The sequence below is a fragment of the Sapajus apella genome, unplaced genomic scaffold (assembly GCF_009761245.1).
Source record: "Sapajus apella isolate SASKATOON/1434 unplaced genomic scaffold, GSC_monkey_1.0 scaffold80, whole genome shotgun sequence".
Classification (NCBI taxonomy): domain Eukaryota; kingdom Metazoa; phylum Chordata; class Mammalia; order Primates; family Cebidae; genus Sapajus; species Sapajus apella.
Genome location: NW_022437020.1, coordinates 7,851,509 through 7,868,665, shown reverse-complemented (window position 1 = coordinate 7,868,665; position 17,157 = coordinate 7,851,509). Strand labels below are relative to the sequence as shown.

General features: G+C 37.5%; 1 protein-coding gene across 8 annotated transcripts in view; it reads right to left on the bottom strand.

The window, feature by feature from the left end:
* Window positions 1–9,703: 9,703 nt before the first annotated feature.
* Window positions 9,704–17,157, bottom strand: part of LRRC28 (leucine rich repeat containing 28) — a 127,942-nt gene continuing 120,488 nt past the window's right edge. For 7 of the 8 annotated variants that reach the window (XM_032252832.1, XM_032252835.1, XM_032252838.1 and 4 more), the window contains one exon: window positions 9,704–11,625. In XM_032252832.1, coding sequence (XP_032108723.1) covers window positions 11,553–11,625 — 73 coding nt within the window. In that variant the 3' untranslated portion in view covers window positions 9,704–11,552. The remainder of the gene's footprint in view (window positions 11,626–17,157) is intronic. The other variant, XR_004261153.1, reaches the window with a different exon arrangement.

The window sequence follows — 17,157 nt, the reverse complement described above, 5'->3', positions numbered from 1 at the left end:
AAAGAAAAGATAGGAAAGTATTCATCAAGAGAGAGGGAGACTAATGAAATTTCAAGGTTTTTCTTCATGCTTTTCTTTAGTCTGCAGTATTACTTTTGTGATTAGAAAAAGGCTGCTCTAATGAATTAGAAACAAAAAATACTACATGCATAGGGAATTCCTGCAAGGAGTCTGGGATTAAATTGCACTCCTGTACTAAACACAAAAAGACCAGGTCTTCCTTTTTAGGGTAGTCAGTTCTGTAATTCCAGAACTTGGGGAGGGCAAGGCCAGGAGTTTGAGACCAGCCTGGCCAACATGGTGAAATCCTGTCTCTACTAAAAATATAAAAATTAGCTTGAGTGTGGTGGTGTGCACCTGTAGTCTTGGCTACTCAGGAGGCTGAGGCAGGAGAATCACTTGAACCCAGGAGGTGGAGGTTGCAGTGAGCCAAGATTGCATCACTGTACGCTAGCTTGGGAAACAGACTCCATCTCAATTAAAAAAAGAGAGATTATATAATCAATGTACAGGACTCAACAGTAATAGCTCAAAACACAATTGACGTAGATTCTTTCAAATAGCAAGATCAAATTAATATTATAGCTGGATTTTATATTTTTCTCTTAAAATTCTTTGCTCAATAAAATAAAGAATGCATAGCCAAAGAAAGCAAGATATAATGACTGTTTTTTATATACAATTTAAAATCCCTATCATTTATTTAAAATCTAGACATAGCTTTGAGCTATTGAATTAGACTGCATACCATCAAAGAGTGTGTAATTCTTCAATCAATAAATCTAAGAGTGCAGGTCAGTGCCAGGCACCAGCAAGTTATAGGATGATGTTTGGTAGATAATTCCTTCCAAAGGTAGATAGGACCTTTGGTAGATAATTCCTGCCTGTACATTTTTGTTCTAGAGAAAGAGTGGTACCAAAACAGCGTTGGAAACTGAGGAAAAAAGCAAATATGGCATCCACATGCCGTACAGAGGAGTACTTCCTAGTACTTTACAGAATTTTCCACTTGATTATGTTCAAACACGTTAATTTCATGGTGTTTTACTTTCAGCAGGTTTCAGTCCTTGAGGAGCGCTCACTAGGATAGTAATTGATCAATAAATTAAGTGAGTTGGAAGACTCCAGGTGAAAATTTAAGATTACTGCAGTTTTGGCCTGATGCTGATGTTAACCAGAGAGAACAGAATCTGAAACCAGATGAGCTGTTAGTACTGCTTTCATCTGTTTTACAGCCACACCTTGGCTTCTGGAAAGAGTGTTGGTCTATGCAAAAAAATGTACTAACAAATATGTAAAGGAAGTTGCATCACTTTGATTTTTTAAATTGAGGTATTATATACCATACACTGAATTTTACCTCAATTCAGTGGTTTTCAGTACATTCACAAGGTTGTTCAACCATCACTGCTATCTAATTCCAGACCATTTTCATTGTCTCCCAAAGAAACTCCATCCCCATTAGCACTTACTACCCATTTTCCTCTCCCCTCAACTCCTGGCCACCATCTACTTTCTGTCCCTATGGATTTCTTATTCTGGACATTGCATATTAATGGAATCATGTGATCTTTTGTGGCTGGCTCCTTTCATTTTCATGTCATAATGTTTTCAAGGTTCATCCACGTTGTGGCATGTCACTAACTCATTCCTCTTTATGGCTGAATAATATTCCATCATATGGCTATGCTAGATTTGATTCATCGATTCATTCATTGATGGGCACTTTTTGGTTATTATGAACATTCATGCAGTAGTTTTTGTGTGGATGTGTTTTCAGTTTTCTTAAGTACATAGGAATTACTGGTCGTGTGGTAACTGTTTAACCTTTTGAGGCACTGCCAGACTGAGCCAGAGTGCATAGTTAACACATTCCCACCAGCAATATATGAAAGTTTCAATTTATCCATTCTTGTCAAGGCTTATTATTCTCCACCTATTTGTTTATAGCCATCTTAGTGTGTGTGAAATTGTATCTCATGGTTTTGATTTGCATTTTCCTAATGACTAATGATGTGGAGCATCTTTTCGTGTGCTTTTGGATATTGTATAGCTCCTTTGGAAAAATGTTTATTCAAATCCTTTGACCATTTTTCTTAGAAATTTTTTCGAGTTGTAAGGATTCTTTATATATCCTAAATACTAGACCCTTGGAAAATTTTTTCCTATTCTGTGAGTTGACTTCACTTTCTTGATAGTGTCTTTGAGGCACATGTTTTAAATTTTAATGAAATACAATTTGTCTATTTTTTTGTTTGCTTGTGCTTTTGGTGTTAATTGAATGCTTAGTCCAATGTCATAAAGGTTTACATCTACATTTTCTTCTAAGAGTTGATTTTCATTTTACATTTAGGTCTGTCATCCGTTTGGAGAAAGTTTTGTATCTGGTATGAAATAGTTCAATTTCATTGTTTCATATGGCTATGTCATTGGCAACATTTGTTAAAAAATATTATACATTCATCTTCATTGAGTTGTCTTGGCACCCTTGTCAAAAATGAATTGACCATAGTGTAATGGTTGATTTCTGAAATCTCAATTCTATTCCATTGATCATGTGTTTATCCTTATGCCAGCATCACATAGTCTTAATTATAGTAGCTTTGTAGTAAGTTTTGAAATGGGAAGTGTAATTCTTACAGCCTTTTAATCTTTTCAAGATTATTTTGTTATTCTGGGTCCCTTGCATTTCCATATTACTTTAGGATCAGCTTGTCCATTTCTGCAAAGAGTGCAAGGGGGTATTTTGATACAAATTGTTGATCAATTTGGGGAGTATTGACATCTTAGCAATATTTTCTCCCAATCTGTGAACACAAAATTTCTTTATACTCAAATTATCTTTTTTAATGATGTTAAATTCAAGTATTCTTTGTGATGCTGTTGTAAATGGAATTCTTTCATGTTCTGTTCATTGCTAATGTATAAAAATCAATGATCGTTGTGTATCAATCTTGTATCCTGCAACTTCACTGAACTTATTAGTGCAAGTTTTTCGGTGTGAATCCCTTAATATTTCCTACATATAAGATCATGTCATCTGCAAACTGTTTTACTTCTTCCTTTCCAGTCTGGATGCGTTTTACTTCATCTTGCCTACTGCCTTGGCTAGAACCTCCAGTACAAGGTTGAATAGAAGTGATGAGAGAGAACATCCTTGTCTTATTCATCATCTAGGAGGGAAAGCTTACAGTATTTTGCATCAATGTATCAGGTGTGGGTTTTTCATAGATGTCATTTCTCAGGATAAAAAAAAAAAGTCATTCTACTTTTGGCTTTTTGAATGTTTTCATCTAAGTGTTTTGATTTTCGCCAAATGTTAAATGCTTTTTCTATATGCATTGAGATGTTTTTGTCCTTTATTCTAATAATATGGTGTGCTACATTGATTTCTGCATGTTGAATTTTGTATTCCTAAATCTTACTTGCTTATGGTGTATATTCCTTTCTACATGTTGCTAGATTTAGTTTCATTAGTATTTTGTTGAGGATTCTTGCATCTATATTGAGGGCTATTGGCCTGTAGTTGTTTTCTTTGCCCGATTTCTAATGTGGGTGATACTGAAATAGGAAGGGTATCCCCCTTTTCTGTTTTTTGGAAGACTGAATAATTGGTGGTATTCTGTAAATGTTTGGTAGAATTCACCAGCGAAGGCATCTGCTCCTGGACTTTACCCTGTGGGAATTTTGTTGTTTTTTAAGAGATGGGGGTTTCACTCTCACCCAGGTTGGAGCTCAGTGGTGTGACAATAGCTCACTACAACCTTGAACTCCTGGGCTTAAAGGATACTTCCACCGCAGCCTCCCAAGTAGCTGGGACTACAGGTATGCACCACCACACCTATTTTCTTTTTATTTGTATTATTATTTTTTTTAAGAGAAAAGGTCTTGCTATGTTGCCCAGGCTGGTTCTAAACTCTTGGCCTAAAGCAGTCCTCCTGCTTCAGCCTCCCAAATAGCTGGCATTACAGGTGTGAGCCACCATGTCTGGCTGTGGGAAGTTTTTCGATTATTCATTTAATCTGTTTGGATCTATTTAAATTTTTATTTCTTCTTCAATTTTAATAGTACATGTCTTTCTAGAAATTTGTCTACTTCATCTAAATTTTCTAATTTGTCATATGAACTCTTATAATTTTTATTTCTATAAGATTGATAGTCTTTCATTCCTGATTTTAATAATTTGTCTTCTCTATTTTTCTTTTGAGGCTGGCTAAGGGTGTCATTTTATTGACTTTTTGTAAGAACCAGCTTTTGGTTTGATTTTTCCTCTATTTTTCTATCCTCTATTTCATTTATTTTGATTCTAATTCATATTATTTCTTTGTTCTGTTTGTTTTAGGTTTAGTTTGCTATTCTTTTCTAGTTTCTAAAGGTTTCAGGCTAGGTTATTGATTTGAAACTTTTTGGTAACAGAGACATTTGTAACTAGACATGATCCTTTAAGTGATGGTTTAGCTGCATCTCATAAGTTCTGGTATGTTCTGTCATCTTCATTACTCTAAGGGACTTTGTAATTTCCTTCGTGATTCTTTTCTTTGACCCATTGGTTAATAGGAGTGTATTGTTTAATTTCCAAATTTTTGTAGGTTTCCCAAAGTTTCTTCCAATTTTTAATTTCATCCCATTGTGGTCAGAGAACATCTTTTCTATAATTTCAATTCTTTTAAAAATTATGCCTTCTTGATAGATTGTCCCTTTTATTATGTAATGTCTTTGTCTCTAATAATTTTTATTTAAAAGTGTATTTTGTCTGATCTATCCACTCAAGCTTTTTTCCTTACAGTTTACATGTATTTTTTCATCCTTTTACTTTCAGCCTACTTGTGTCATTGAATCTAAAGCGTTTCTTAGTGGGCAGCATATAGTTGGACCATGATTATTATCCATTCTACCATCTTTGCCTTTTGAGTGTTTAATCCATTTACACTTAATGCAATTATTGATAAGGTGGGGTTTAATCTGCAATTCTCTCTCTATATATTTTTTAACAGAGACAAGGCCTCACTATGTTGCCCATGCTGGCCTTGAACTCCCAGGCTCAAGCAGTCCTCCTGCTTCAGCCTCCAAAACTGCTGGCATTATAGGCATAAGCCACTGTCATCAGCCTTGTTGTTTGCCAGGTCTTTTGTCTTTTTTTGTTCCTTTCTTCTTCCATTATTTCTATGCCTTCTTTTGTTAGCAGCTTTTTTCTAGTGTATCATTTTCTTTGCTGTAGCTTTTACTATATACTCTTTAGCTATTTTCTTAGTGATTTCCCTGATGATTATAGCATTTTGATTTACAACAACCTAGTTTGGATTACAGTAATACCAACTTCAACAGTACAAAAAATTTTCTTGCTCTGGTAAATCTGTTCCCTCCCCCTTCCTTTGTAATGTTATTGTCATACAAATTGTTTTTCACTTTGTGCACACCCAAACAGATTATTGTTTTATGCAGTTGCCTCAGATAGGAGGAAAAAAATTTACAAAAAATGCATTTGTACTGCCTTTTATGTTTACCAATATAGCTACCTTTACCAGTGCTATTTCTTCATGTGCAATTGAGTTACTATTATCTTTTCAGCCTGAAGTTCCCTGTTTATTATTTTTTGTAGTGCAGACTTGGTAATGACAAATTCTGTTTTTGTTTATGTGGGCATGTCCTAATCATTTTTGAAAGATAGTTTTGTTGGAAATAGTATTCTTATTTGATAGTCATTTACTTTTACCACTTGGAATATGTCATCCCACTGTTTTCTACATTTCATAGTTTCTGGTGAAAGATCCTCTGCACATGAGTCACTTCTCTGTTTGCTTCCATGATTCTTTGGACAGTGTGATTTGGTGTCCAGGCATGGGTCTCTGAGCTTATATTACTTAGGGTTCATTGAGCTTCTTGGGTATGTAAATCAATGCTTTTCATCAAATTTCAGTCTTTGGCCATTATTTTTTTCAAATATTCTACCTTTTTCTCTGAGACTCCAATTATGCATATATTGGTATGAATGTGCCACAGGTCTCTGAGGCTCTATTCATTTTTCTTCATTGTTTTTTCTGTTTCTCAGACTAGAGTACCCCAAATTTTTCATTTCAGTTACTCTATTTTCACCTTCAAGACTTATATTTGGTTCTTTTAATTTTTCATCATTTTCTATTTAGTGAGACATTTTCATACTTTTAGTTCTTTACGCATAATTTTTCTTTAGTTCTCCGAGCCTATTTAAAATAGCCAATTTAAGGTCTTCGTCTAAAAATCCAATGTCTAGACTTCCTCAGGTACAGTCTCTATTTTTCTCCCCCCATGTATGGAACATATTTTCTTATGTGCCTCATAATTTTTCTGTGAAAAACGACATTTCAAAGAACAATGTGGCAACTCTGGAAATCACACTTATCTACCTTTTTATCTCCTTGCTAAGGGTTAGATGTACTTTCTGGGTTTTGGCTTGTTTAGTCCTGTTGAGTGACTATTCTGAACTAATTCAGTAAAGTCTATATTCTTCATAGTGCATGGATACTGAAGTCTTTATGCTAGGGTCATTTAGTGGTCAGCTAATGAATACACAGAAATTTCCCTAAACCCTAGTAAAGGAGTGTCCTTACTGTGCTGTGTCTCCAAGTCTGTGGTAAGGGCTCTGGGTGCCTGTTGGGGCACCCCTTCAACATGAAGCCAGGAAGGTGACAGGAAGGAAGCTGCCTTTGGCTTCACTTTCTGCTTCTGTGTCAAGGTCAACTTACGGTGAAAGCTCAAGATGTTAAGTCTTTCCTGAGCAGGAGTATAACCCTTGGCATATGCAAAGCTTTATACATACACATGACCATCTAGATTCCCAATATCAGAGCTTTTCAAGGTCCCTATGGATATCTTATTCCCTAGCTTTTCATTTTACGTTAGCCTATTGTCTGCTCCAAGGGTTAGCCACTACTTGAAGCAACCACAAAATTAATCAATTGCCTCTGAGTCTTTCTTGACTAATGTCCCTGGGAAAAAGGCTTTTCATACCTGGCGAGCTTCAATCTGGTAAAATAAAGACAGTCTTGCAAATGAGGTCTTCCAGGGAACTGCCTGACAGGTCAAATAATGACAGTTCTCTGGGAATGAGCCTTTAACGGATTCTAACCCCATTCTGCACCCCCTAGTGGATTCCAGGCTGCTACTTTTCACCTTCATTGCACACTGTTGGTTTTCAAGGATACAACAGAGATGGAAGGGGGAAGATAGGAATAGGAATAGGGCAACTTATAACACTTCACAAAACTCATTCATACTGAGAATTCAGCCATTTCTCTTGAATAAATACTTCACCACTGACATTCTGAGCATTCACATGGTTCAAGCTCAATTATTCTATAAACTGCAGTAACTGAGAGAGGCAACCAAACTGGATACAGTATGAGTTTTTAGTCACACTCCAAATCAATGTTGCCATAATTTTTCAGAGACCTGGATAATCCTTTCATTATTAAAAATCTTGAATCATTATAAACTCAAAAATCACCATGAGAAACAAAACCTGATATTCTTTAACACAGGTAACAAGGATAATCCACACTTGAGTGGAAAAAACCCCGGCTAACCCTTGCAAGTCTCTTAATTACATACAGAAATAATCTCTGAATGTTCCACCTTCTGCCCAGCCACCACACTGGCTGCCAGTACTTTTCTGTCTCCAGAGTATAAGGGAACCACACATATAGTCATGCTTCAAAGGCCGTGAAGCAAGCTCTTTTCCTGAGTGAGAATATCAGTTACTTGGCAATGATCAATCCCTTTCCTAGAGACACCTGCATCACTTTCAGATCTATTAGCTGGTGACACAAGGAGGTACTTCTGGGTAGGCACGGTGAGACTTGAATGATTTTTTTTTTTTTTTTGTCTCACTCTGTCGCTCATGCTGGAGTGCAATGGCATGATCTTGGCTTACTGCAACCTCCACTTGCCAGGTTCATGCAACTGAACCACCTGCCTCAGCCTCCCACGTAGCTGGGACTACAGGTGTGCACCACCATGCGTGGCTTTTTTGTATTTTTAGTAGAGATGGGGTTTCACCATGCTGGCCAGGCAGGTCTCGAACTCCTCACCTCGTGATCTGCCCGCCTCGGCCTCCCAAAATGCTGGGATTACAGGCATGCACCACCGTGCCTGGCCGAGACTTGAATAATCAATTTGTAGACAGACATAGAGCTAGTTTCAAGAATACAAACTTTATAAAAATGCCCTTTGAAGAAAAGATAAGATATTCGCTAAGTTTCTGGGAAAATACAGGAAAACCTCATTAGAAACAAGCAGGAGTGAATGAAACACAAAACGGAAGGCATAATAAAACAGGCAGGGTTATGTAAGAATCCATTTAAAGAAGAGTCTTAGAGTATGTTTATGAGTCTGTGAAATGAATTTACATCTCAATTTTTAATTATATCAGATTGCATTAATGTTGATCCAGGTAGAAATCCATGTTCATAAATCATCTTAATAAAAAATGTTTTAATTTATGCTGAGGCACTGTATGGTGCTTAAGCACTTAATAGCAAGATTAGAATTTGATTTTTCATTCAGGAAACAACTGTACTGCTAATAATTTTAAAAACTGGCTTTGAAAGTCCCCTGAGACTACAAAATAGTTATATATTTTAGAGGAAATTATGTGCAGAGCCCCATAAACCAACTGGTGTTGAAGACTTCTTTTTTCCTAGACTGCAAAGATTTTAATTCATAATGTTCAATGTAAAACAGAAGTGAGATGAACATTACATAGTCAGACAAGCTGGAGTGTGAAAGGTCTTTGTGAGGCATGCTGACCAAAAGATGTTTAATGTAAGCCTCTCTCTTCCAGAAGAGAAGGGCCAGATAACGAAGAGGTTCATCACTCTTATCCATTAGCCAGAGTGGACCCTCCATCCAGGCTGGGCTCTTTTGTATAGGGATCATTTAATTATATTTTAAGAGTGTGCTCAAAACATGTATTAACTGAAGATGCAGGATTTCTTCCATACAGTGTTACTTAATTGAGGCTTTTGGTGTGATAATTGGGCACATTGAAGAACAATGATAGGGTAATCCACTAAAACGGGCCCCCTTTGCACCACATCATAGGAAAGCCTATGCTCATGAGGCTATCCTGGACTTTACCACCAACCACACATGAGCTCACTGAAGAAAACTTACCTGGACAGATGATACTTTCCAAGTAGTTCACTTTTTTTTTTTTTGCCTTATTCTTACTGTGTGAAATGCTTTTCTACCTAGAGTCACTGTTGCTCAAGAAAACAACATATATAATAACTTCAGATATATTTTTCTGCAAAGCTCTGGACACAGTTCAAATATATAGCATGTAGGCAAATTTTCTCCAGTTGATAACACTCCTTTATAATATCCAAAGATTAAGAATGACATTGATCACTGATGAATCCAGCACAGAATTTCCATAACGAACAGCACCAGGGAAACCATTTAAGTTCCACTTCTCATCAGTTAAGTTCTGGTGCTGTACCCAAAGAGGAAGGCTTAGACTGCACAAGGGTTGTATGCCCAGACCACTGCTGTTGTTTAACACACTGTAGTTCATAACAGATAGAGAAAGAATGCTTGGATTGTAAGCATCTTTGTAAAATTTCAAACCAGGTAAAACTAATGTATTACCTTATCGCAGTGAGAATCCTGAATATCAAGTTAGCAGGTTTCACAGCTCCATTCCATGACATATGATTGTAGAGGATGAAATAGAAAAATGTAGCAAGATATTTACTGTCACTTAAATGACAGGTAGCAGTCACTTAGGCCTGAGGCACAATTGTGAAATTTCATGCCACATTTTTCACCTGCTTACTTATATACATGTAGAGGTTACCTTAAAACTTCAATTATTCCAAAGGATGAAAGAAGTGTTACATTTTGATAGAGATCTTCAGTTCCTATTTTACTATAAGCCTTTGAAATGTTAAGGCTGAATAGAGCAAGTTATGAAAAGGAACAAGAGGAAGTAAGAACAGTGCAGATACAGTGGGAACACATGGTAACTTTCTGCCTTCTCCATTCTACGTGGATGGTGTGCTTTCCGGGCAGCAGGTGGTGTGACTGTAAAAAGATCACACATTTGTCAGTAACTATGTAGGATTTTTGGCACTGTTAGAACATAGCATTATAAAGTCAGGGCAGCTAATAAAAATTCCATCAACCAAATTTTTCATAAATCTGAAATTTAAAAAAAATAATTTTTCTACCAAGCAAATCTTGGTTCTCCTTTCAGCCCTGCCTTTTAGAAAACTTACATCATTAAAAAACATTTTTAAAAAAAGAATCACTTCACAGCAACCAGATGAACATCTGGCAGCAAAGCAACATTAAAATGCCATCCTTTGAAAGGAAGAGCAAATACGTGACTTATTCATGAAGAGCAGTTCTTTCTGGCAGAGTGGAGGCTCGCAGACTTTCTGTTTATGGACTTTTGCAGAAGTCCAAGGCTGAATTTGGATCTGCTTTTCCTGTATGTTCTCAGTTGCATCTGGGCAGTATATGTTAAGTATATAAGAAACTAGGGTCAAAATGAAGATAATCTCATGCATCAGGTGAATAAGTAAATGTGCACAGGCTGTATTTAGAATCACCTTGTTAAACACTAGTAATGGAAGCAGCTGAAGCCTTTCACATGTGACAAAAAATATTTTAAAGTCAGTATAAATTTAACCATAAACCCATCAAAAAAGAACACTGAGGTCTTATTTCAATGTGTGTTTTCTCTCCCTTTCTCATTGTATGGAAACTTTATATCGAGAAAGGAAAAGGATCAGATCTTGTAAAGCTTCAAATATTCCTCCAATTCTTCTCATATAAACAAATCTTATCAGAAAATTTAAAAATTTCTAAACTTTTTTTCTGTAAACATTTTTAAAAAATAAGAGTGCATTTCATTACAATCTAGAGTTTTGTTTTTAAAATCCCTCACAAAAGTCTCTTGCTACATAGCAAAACTTACAAACAAGGCTGGAACTTTCCAGAGGGTGTGTGCTCTGGGATCCTCGTTGAGCCTCCATGGGAGTCTCACTTTGCCGCCAACTGAGGCACCCCACCCTTCTACTCAAGACCACTGAGGCCATGGGGTTTGCTGAAACTCCTCAAAAACTGACAAATTTCCACTGGAGACACTGTGCAGAATATGCTCTCAGGGAAATCACTCTCTGGGGAAAGCAAGGGAGAAGAGAGGAAGCATCACTGAAGGTACCTGTGTTCAAAAGGGAATCTGGTTAGATGATCAAATCACTGTTCTCCAGGGACCTGAAACTTGCTTTAAATTAGATTTGGGGAGGCCCATCAATCTATAAACAGTTTGTGTAAAAGACACACTCACAAAAAGGAAAAACAGAGAGACAAACGGGTCCTTAATTTGGGGGAGGATATATTCCAACTTGGGGGAAGGGTGAGGCATTTTAGCTCTGAAGCCCGATCATGACATTTCCAGAGTTCCGCAGTGCCCCGCCTTGGACAGGACAGGATGGAAGAGTCTGTTCTGGACTGGCCGCATTCCCCAGCGTCATGCTGGCAATGCTCCTGAGGCTCCTGAGTGTTTATCAACTCAGCAGGTCAAAAGTCTGCAGACACTGGGTGGAGCAGCAGTAAGCCACAAAACTAACAGTTGTCCTCCTGGAAGGGAAGAAAGGGAGAGAACACTGTGAGTTCAAGATTAAAGTTTCTGATTCTTTCTGTTAGAAACTATCTTTTTTCTTTGTTAAAATAAAGGATTAGCCAGTCAACAAACTGCATAGTAGAAATTTAAATTTCCTGTTAAAACTGAGCACTGGAATCAGGTGAAGTATGTGCACGTGAATGTTCATTTTAATAGTAGTGTTCAGAGGATATACTATCCCTAAAGTAGAAACTAAGAAAAAAAATACCTTTTCCACATTACATTTCGCATTCTTCTTACTAGAACCAACAGTGCAATGATAGAATTTGAAGTCCATTATAAAAATGATGTAACAGAAAATCTCACCCATTTAGCCAGAACACATATATACCACAGAGCTTGAACAACATAATTTTAAGGAATTTATCCTACAAATGTATGTATACACATAGATTGCTTGTAGAGGTCATTTCAGAATCTGAATAATACAGTTCAGAGGTCTTCCCCATACAGCAGAGGTTTGAGCACCTTTGTGCAGCAAGTCACGAATCCCAGGGGGCGTCCGGCCCACTCTTGACAGCTCCAGCTGTTAGATGCCTTGTTTTCCAGGCAGAAGTGCTATCCTCTGGTAGGGGGAGAAGAGTCTGCTATTATTTCCACAAGATCCCCTGTGCTGATTGTTTTCCATTTCCTCACCCTCAACCCAGTCTGCCATTATCCATGGCCCAGGAAGGGGACCTCTATAGACTTTACCAGCAAAGCTGCCTCATCTTCAGCTTCTGGTTAGGCCAGTGGGAGGCACCAGCAGGAGGCTGAAGGGCAGGAAGAGGGAAGGTTGAGTATTCCACCCCACTCCCTCTCTCCCTCTACAACTGGAGCTCCTATCTGGCAGACCTTCTTTGCCACCTCTGGTTCTCGCCAGGCTCCAGAGCTCCCTTTGCCCTTCAGGCCCAAGGACTAAGCATGGTAGGGGCTTCCTCCTGCTGTGAGTTCCTGGCTGTCTCATTATCCTTCTGGGTGCTCTGCACCCTGCCCAAACTTCAGCTGATTGTCCCTCTTCATTAATTTCTCTTCAAAGTCTCAGCCAAATGTGCATTTTGTTTTCTAGCCCTGATGAACAGTATGTGTTATGAGAAGTGGCCCAGTGAAGCAGCTCATCCAAGTGAGATTCTGAGGTTTGGCTGGTGAGTACATGAATGGCTTTCTTTCTTACTAGGGAGAAGTGGGATCCTGCTAATCTGTAGCATGTGGTGGCACCACAGTGACTCAAATATCACTGAAACAGAAGGTAACAGGAGGGCAAGCCATTGGGAGAGCAAATGGCTATGGCACTTGATTGCTATGGCATCATGGTGATTCCAAGTTTGTGGGGTGAGATGGCTTCTTTTGACTGTGCTGAAGAGATTCCAAAAAGAAAATGATGAGCTTAGTGCCTTGAGATCTTAAGTCAAGGCATGGGCAGAGAATCAGAAAGTTTTTATGGTGGCCTTAAAGGAATCCTTATTTTATGAAGCTGCAAGGGACATGACTGAGGCTCAATGTAGAGGTTTCAGGATCACATGCCAGATCAAGATATATTTATGCCATGTCCCTTCAGCTAAGGTAAAGGTGCTGTTGGGAAAGAGTGGGAACTTGAGACTTAATGATATGGGAGCCTCTAGACAGGCATGAATCTAAGAACCTTGGCTCTCTAACATCTCTAAACATTTCTTCATATCAGAAACAGCCCTTTCTGCCTTCTAAGAAAACTAGCATTCCCTTGTGTAAAAATGTTTCAATGGCTTCATCTGGGGTGGTCATCTGAAAACTCTTGAAGACCCACAACCATCAATACTCATTGCCTACAGGGCCAAAAAGAGTAAAATCCTAGCATGATCTGGAGATCATTGCAAGGCCTCCTCTTGGAGGAAATCATGTACATGCTGCTGGGAGTTGCAGGATCTTGTCAAATTATATTAACAGGAACCTGGAGGGCATACATGGAAATGGATTCTAAGTACATTAGCCAGCAAGAATGCATGTAAGATTGGATCAGGCCAACAGGAGTATTTCACCTAGACATCAGAATGTAATACATTAGGCACCCAGGAATGGTTAACAGAAGCACTGACTCAGTGGAGGCCAACAGCTGATGAGACAGCTATGCTAGACTCCCCTTGCAGACTCTAGAGGGAGGAGAAATGGGATTGTGGAGAGGACCCAAGGTGGTGTACTCTGCTCAGCCACCTCCTGAAAATTTCCAGGAGGTCCAACAAGTGTTTTTCTTCCCTAAGGCTAAATGTACTTGCAAGGGGAATAAAAACTGGAAGTAGCACACACCCTTGATGTCTTAATAGATACACGATTATCAGAAGTGAGAGAGAAATCCTACAAGAGTTCACATGCCTGCTACATCAGTGCAGTTTCAAATGGAATAGAAGAGTTGTATCCAGAACTGCCTACTACAGAGAAACAACTACTCTTGGTGGATCCCTCTGGATTTGGGGGGGAAGTATATTTCAGTGGGTACTTCTGGCTTGGCCAAGATGGGGTAGGCCCCATTCCTCCCAGGTTTTTCCCCTATACCTGAAACACTCTGGACAAACACAGCAAATAAGCACAAGCAAGCTGTGAAAGGGAGAATGAAGGCACACCGCCTAGGGACTGTGGGACTTGAACAATGCAGTGCTGGCCAGTTCCCTGGGTACTTTATTGCCCTCTACATCTTAAACAGAATGCGGTAGAAGCCTCCAATCCAGAACCAGTAACAGGCACAGACAGAACTGACTCCAAGTAAAGCCCATGCCCCCAAGCCAAAGCCCTGGGGACAGGAAAATCTACAGAGACAGAAAGTAGATAAGCAGTTGCCTAGGGCTAGATATGATGGGGATAAAGGGACGGGGCAACAGCTAAATGTTCACGGTTTCCATCATGGTGAGAAAATGTTCTTAAATGGATTGGAGTGATGGTTGGACATCTCACTGAATGTACTAAGAAACAGTGAATTGTATATTTTAAATGGGTGAAATTATATCATACATGAATTCTCAATAAAGCTGTTAAGAAATAATAGAGATGAAAGGAGAAATAGATAAATTCATACATAGAATTGGAGACTTCAATTAACTTACTCTCACCAACGGATAGAATAATTGAACAACACAATAAATTAAAAATCTGACATAGACAGAACACCATCCAATAGTGGCAGAATATATGTTGTTTGTTTCAAATGCCCGTGAACTATACATCAAGTCACAGCTGAGATCTGCCCACCTGGACAGAGCTGCCAGAGCCATAAACTGGCAGGAACACTTAAATGAGAATTTCACAAAATCTGGGCATAAAACCACACCTTAAAAAATGTGAAAGACATCATATAAATTATGTTCTCAAGAATGGAATTAAACTAGAAATCAATAAAAGATAGCTAGAAAATTCCTGAATATTTAGAAAGTAAACAACTTAATTTTAAATGTCTAGGTGAAAGAAGAAATCTGAAGAGAAATAAAACAAATTTTCAACTAAATGAAAATGAAATACAAGTCATCAAAGAGTAATAGGATGCAGCCAAATCAGTAATTAAAGGGAAACTTATACTAAACACACATAGTAGAAAAGAAAGATCTAAAATCAGTAACTCACATTTCTACCAGGAAACTACAGAATGAAGAACAATTTAAGTTTAAAGTAAGTAAAAATCAGTGTGTGTTCATTGACTAGAATAGAATCAAACTAGAAATCAATAACAAAAACAAAAGAGGGAATTCTTCAAACATACAGAAATTAAACATCACAATTCTTTGACCCACGGGTCAAATGACCATACTTCCATAGGTCAAAAAGGAAATCTCAAAAGAACTGAAAACATACACAAACCGAATGAAGACAAAAATACAATACAAAAATCAAAAATTTTGGTACATAGCTAGGGACAGCAGTGCTCAGGGAAATTTATAGCACTAAATGCTTATATTATAAAGAAGCTTAAATTATTGATTTAAGACTTTTCCTCTTTTCTAATGTAAGTACTTAGTGCTATAAATTTCCTCTGAGCTTTTAAAAACTTAAAGAACAAAATAAACCCAAAGCAAGCAGAAGAATAGCAAATAATAAAGAGGAGAAATCAATGAAATTAATCACCAGGATTATGAATAACAATAAAACTGATAAATCTTGAGCAACACTGACAAAGATTAAGAAAACACACAAATTAATATTAGAAATGAACCAGGTGATATCATCACAGATCCTACAGCCATTAAAAAGGGTGTATAGGAATACCAGGAACAACTTTATACTAATAAATCTGACAACTTAGAACAAACAGACCAATGTCTAGAAAACCACAAACTACCAAAACTCAACTGGGATGAAAAAGACAACCTGAATAGTCCTACAACAATTAAATAAACTGAATTTATAACTTAGAAAACAAATTTCCCTGCCCAGATGGTTTCACTGGAGAATTCTAACAGAGTTTAAAAAAAAGAAATTTGTGAAAAGTTTTACCCAATTTCTTCAGGAAAAAAACCGGAACAACACTTCCTAACTCATTTCATGAGGTGGTATTATCCTGACTCCAGAACCAGACCAGGACAATACAAAAACAGAATATTACAGACCAATATCTTTCATGAACAAAGATTTTAAAATCTTCAACAAAGTATTAACAAAGAAATGTACGAAAAGAATTACACATCATGTTCAAGTGGGAGTTATTCCAGGCATGTGAGGCTAGTTCAATATTTGATCATCGGTATCACCCACCATATCAACAGGCAAAAGAAAAACCATACGATCATATCAGTGGACTCAGAAGAGGCATTTAACAAAAGCAAATACTTTTTCATGATTAAAACTATCAGCAAACTACATAGAAAGGAAATCTTCCTCAATTTAAAAAAGAGAACATACCAAAAATATCCTAATTAACAGTAGGTTTAACACATTATACTTAACATATTATATTTAACATATACTTAACACATTATGTATATTAGGTTATTATAGTTAACACATTATACTTAACAGTGAAAGGCTGAGTGTTTTCCCTATAAGATTGGGAACAAGGCAAAGATGTCTATTTTCACAACCTTAGCACAGTACTCAAAGTTCTAACCATTGCAATAAGGCAAGAAAAAAAAGGCATACAGATTGGAAGGGAAGAAATAAAACTATGCCTTAGTAGACAGCATGACGTGATTTTCTATGCAGAAAATCCCAAGGTATCTACAAAAAATACTCTTAGAACTAACAACCCAGTTAAGCAAGGCTGCAACATATATAAAAAATATGAAAATCAATAACACTTCCATATGCTAACAATGAACATATGGAAATTGAAATTTAAAAACACAGTATCATTTGTAAATACAAAAAAAAGTGAAATATTTTGGTCTAAACTTAAGAAAACATTTTTTGGGGTTATTTTTTATTTGCTCTTGTTGCCCAGGCTGGAGTGCAATGGCACAATCTTGGCTCACTGTAACCTCTGCCTCCCAGGTTCAAGCAATTCTCCTGCCTCAACTTCCAGAGTAGCTGAAACTACAGGTGCCCACCACCATGCC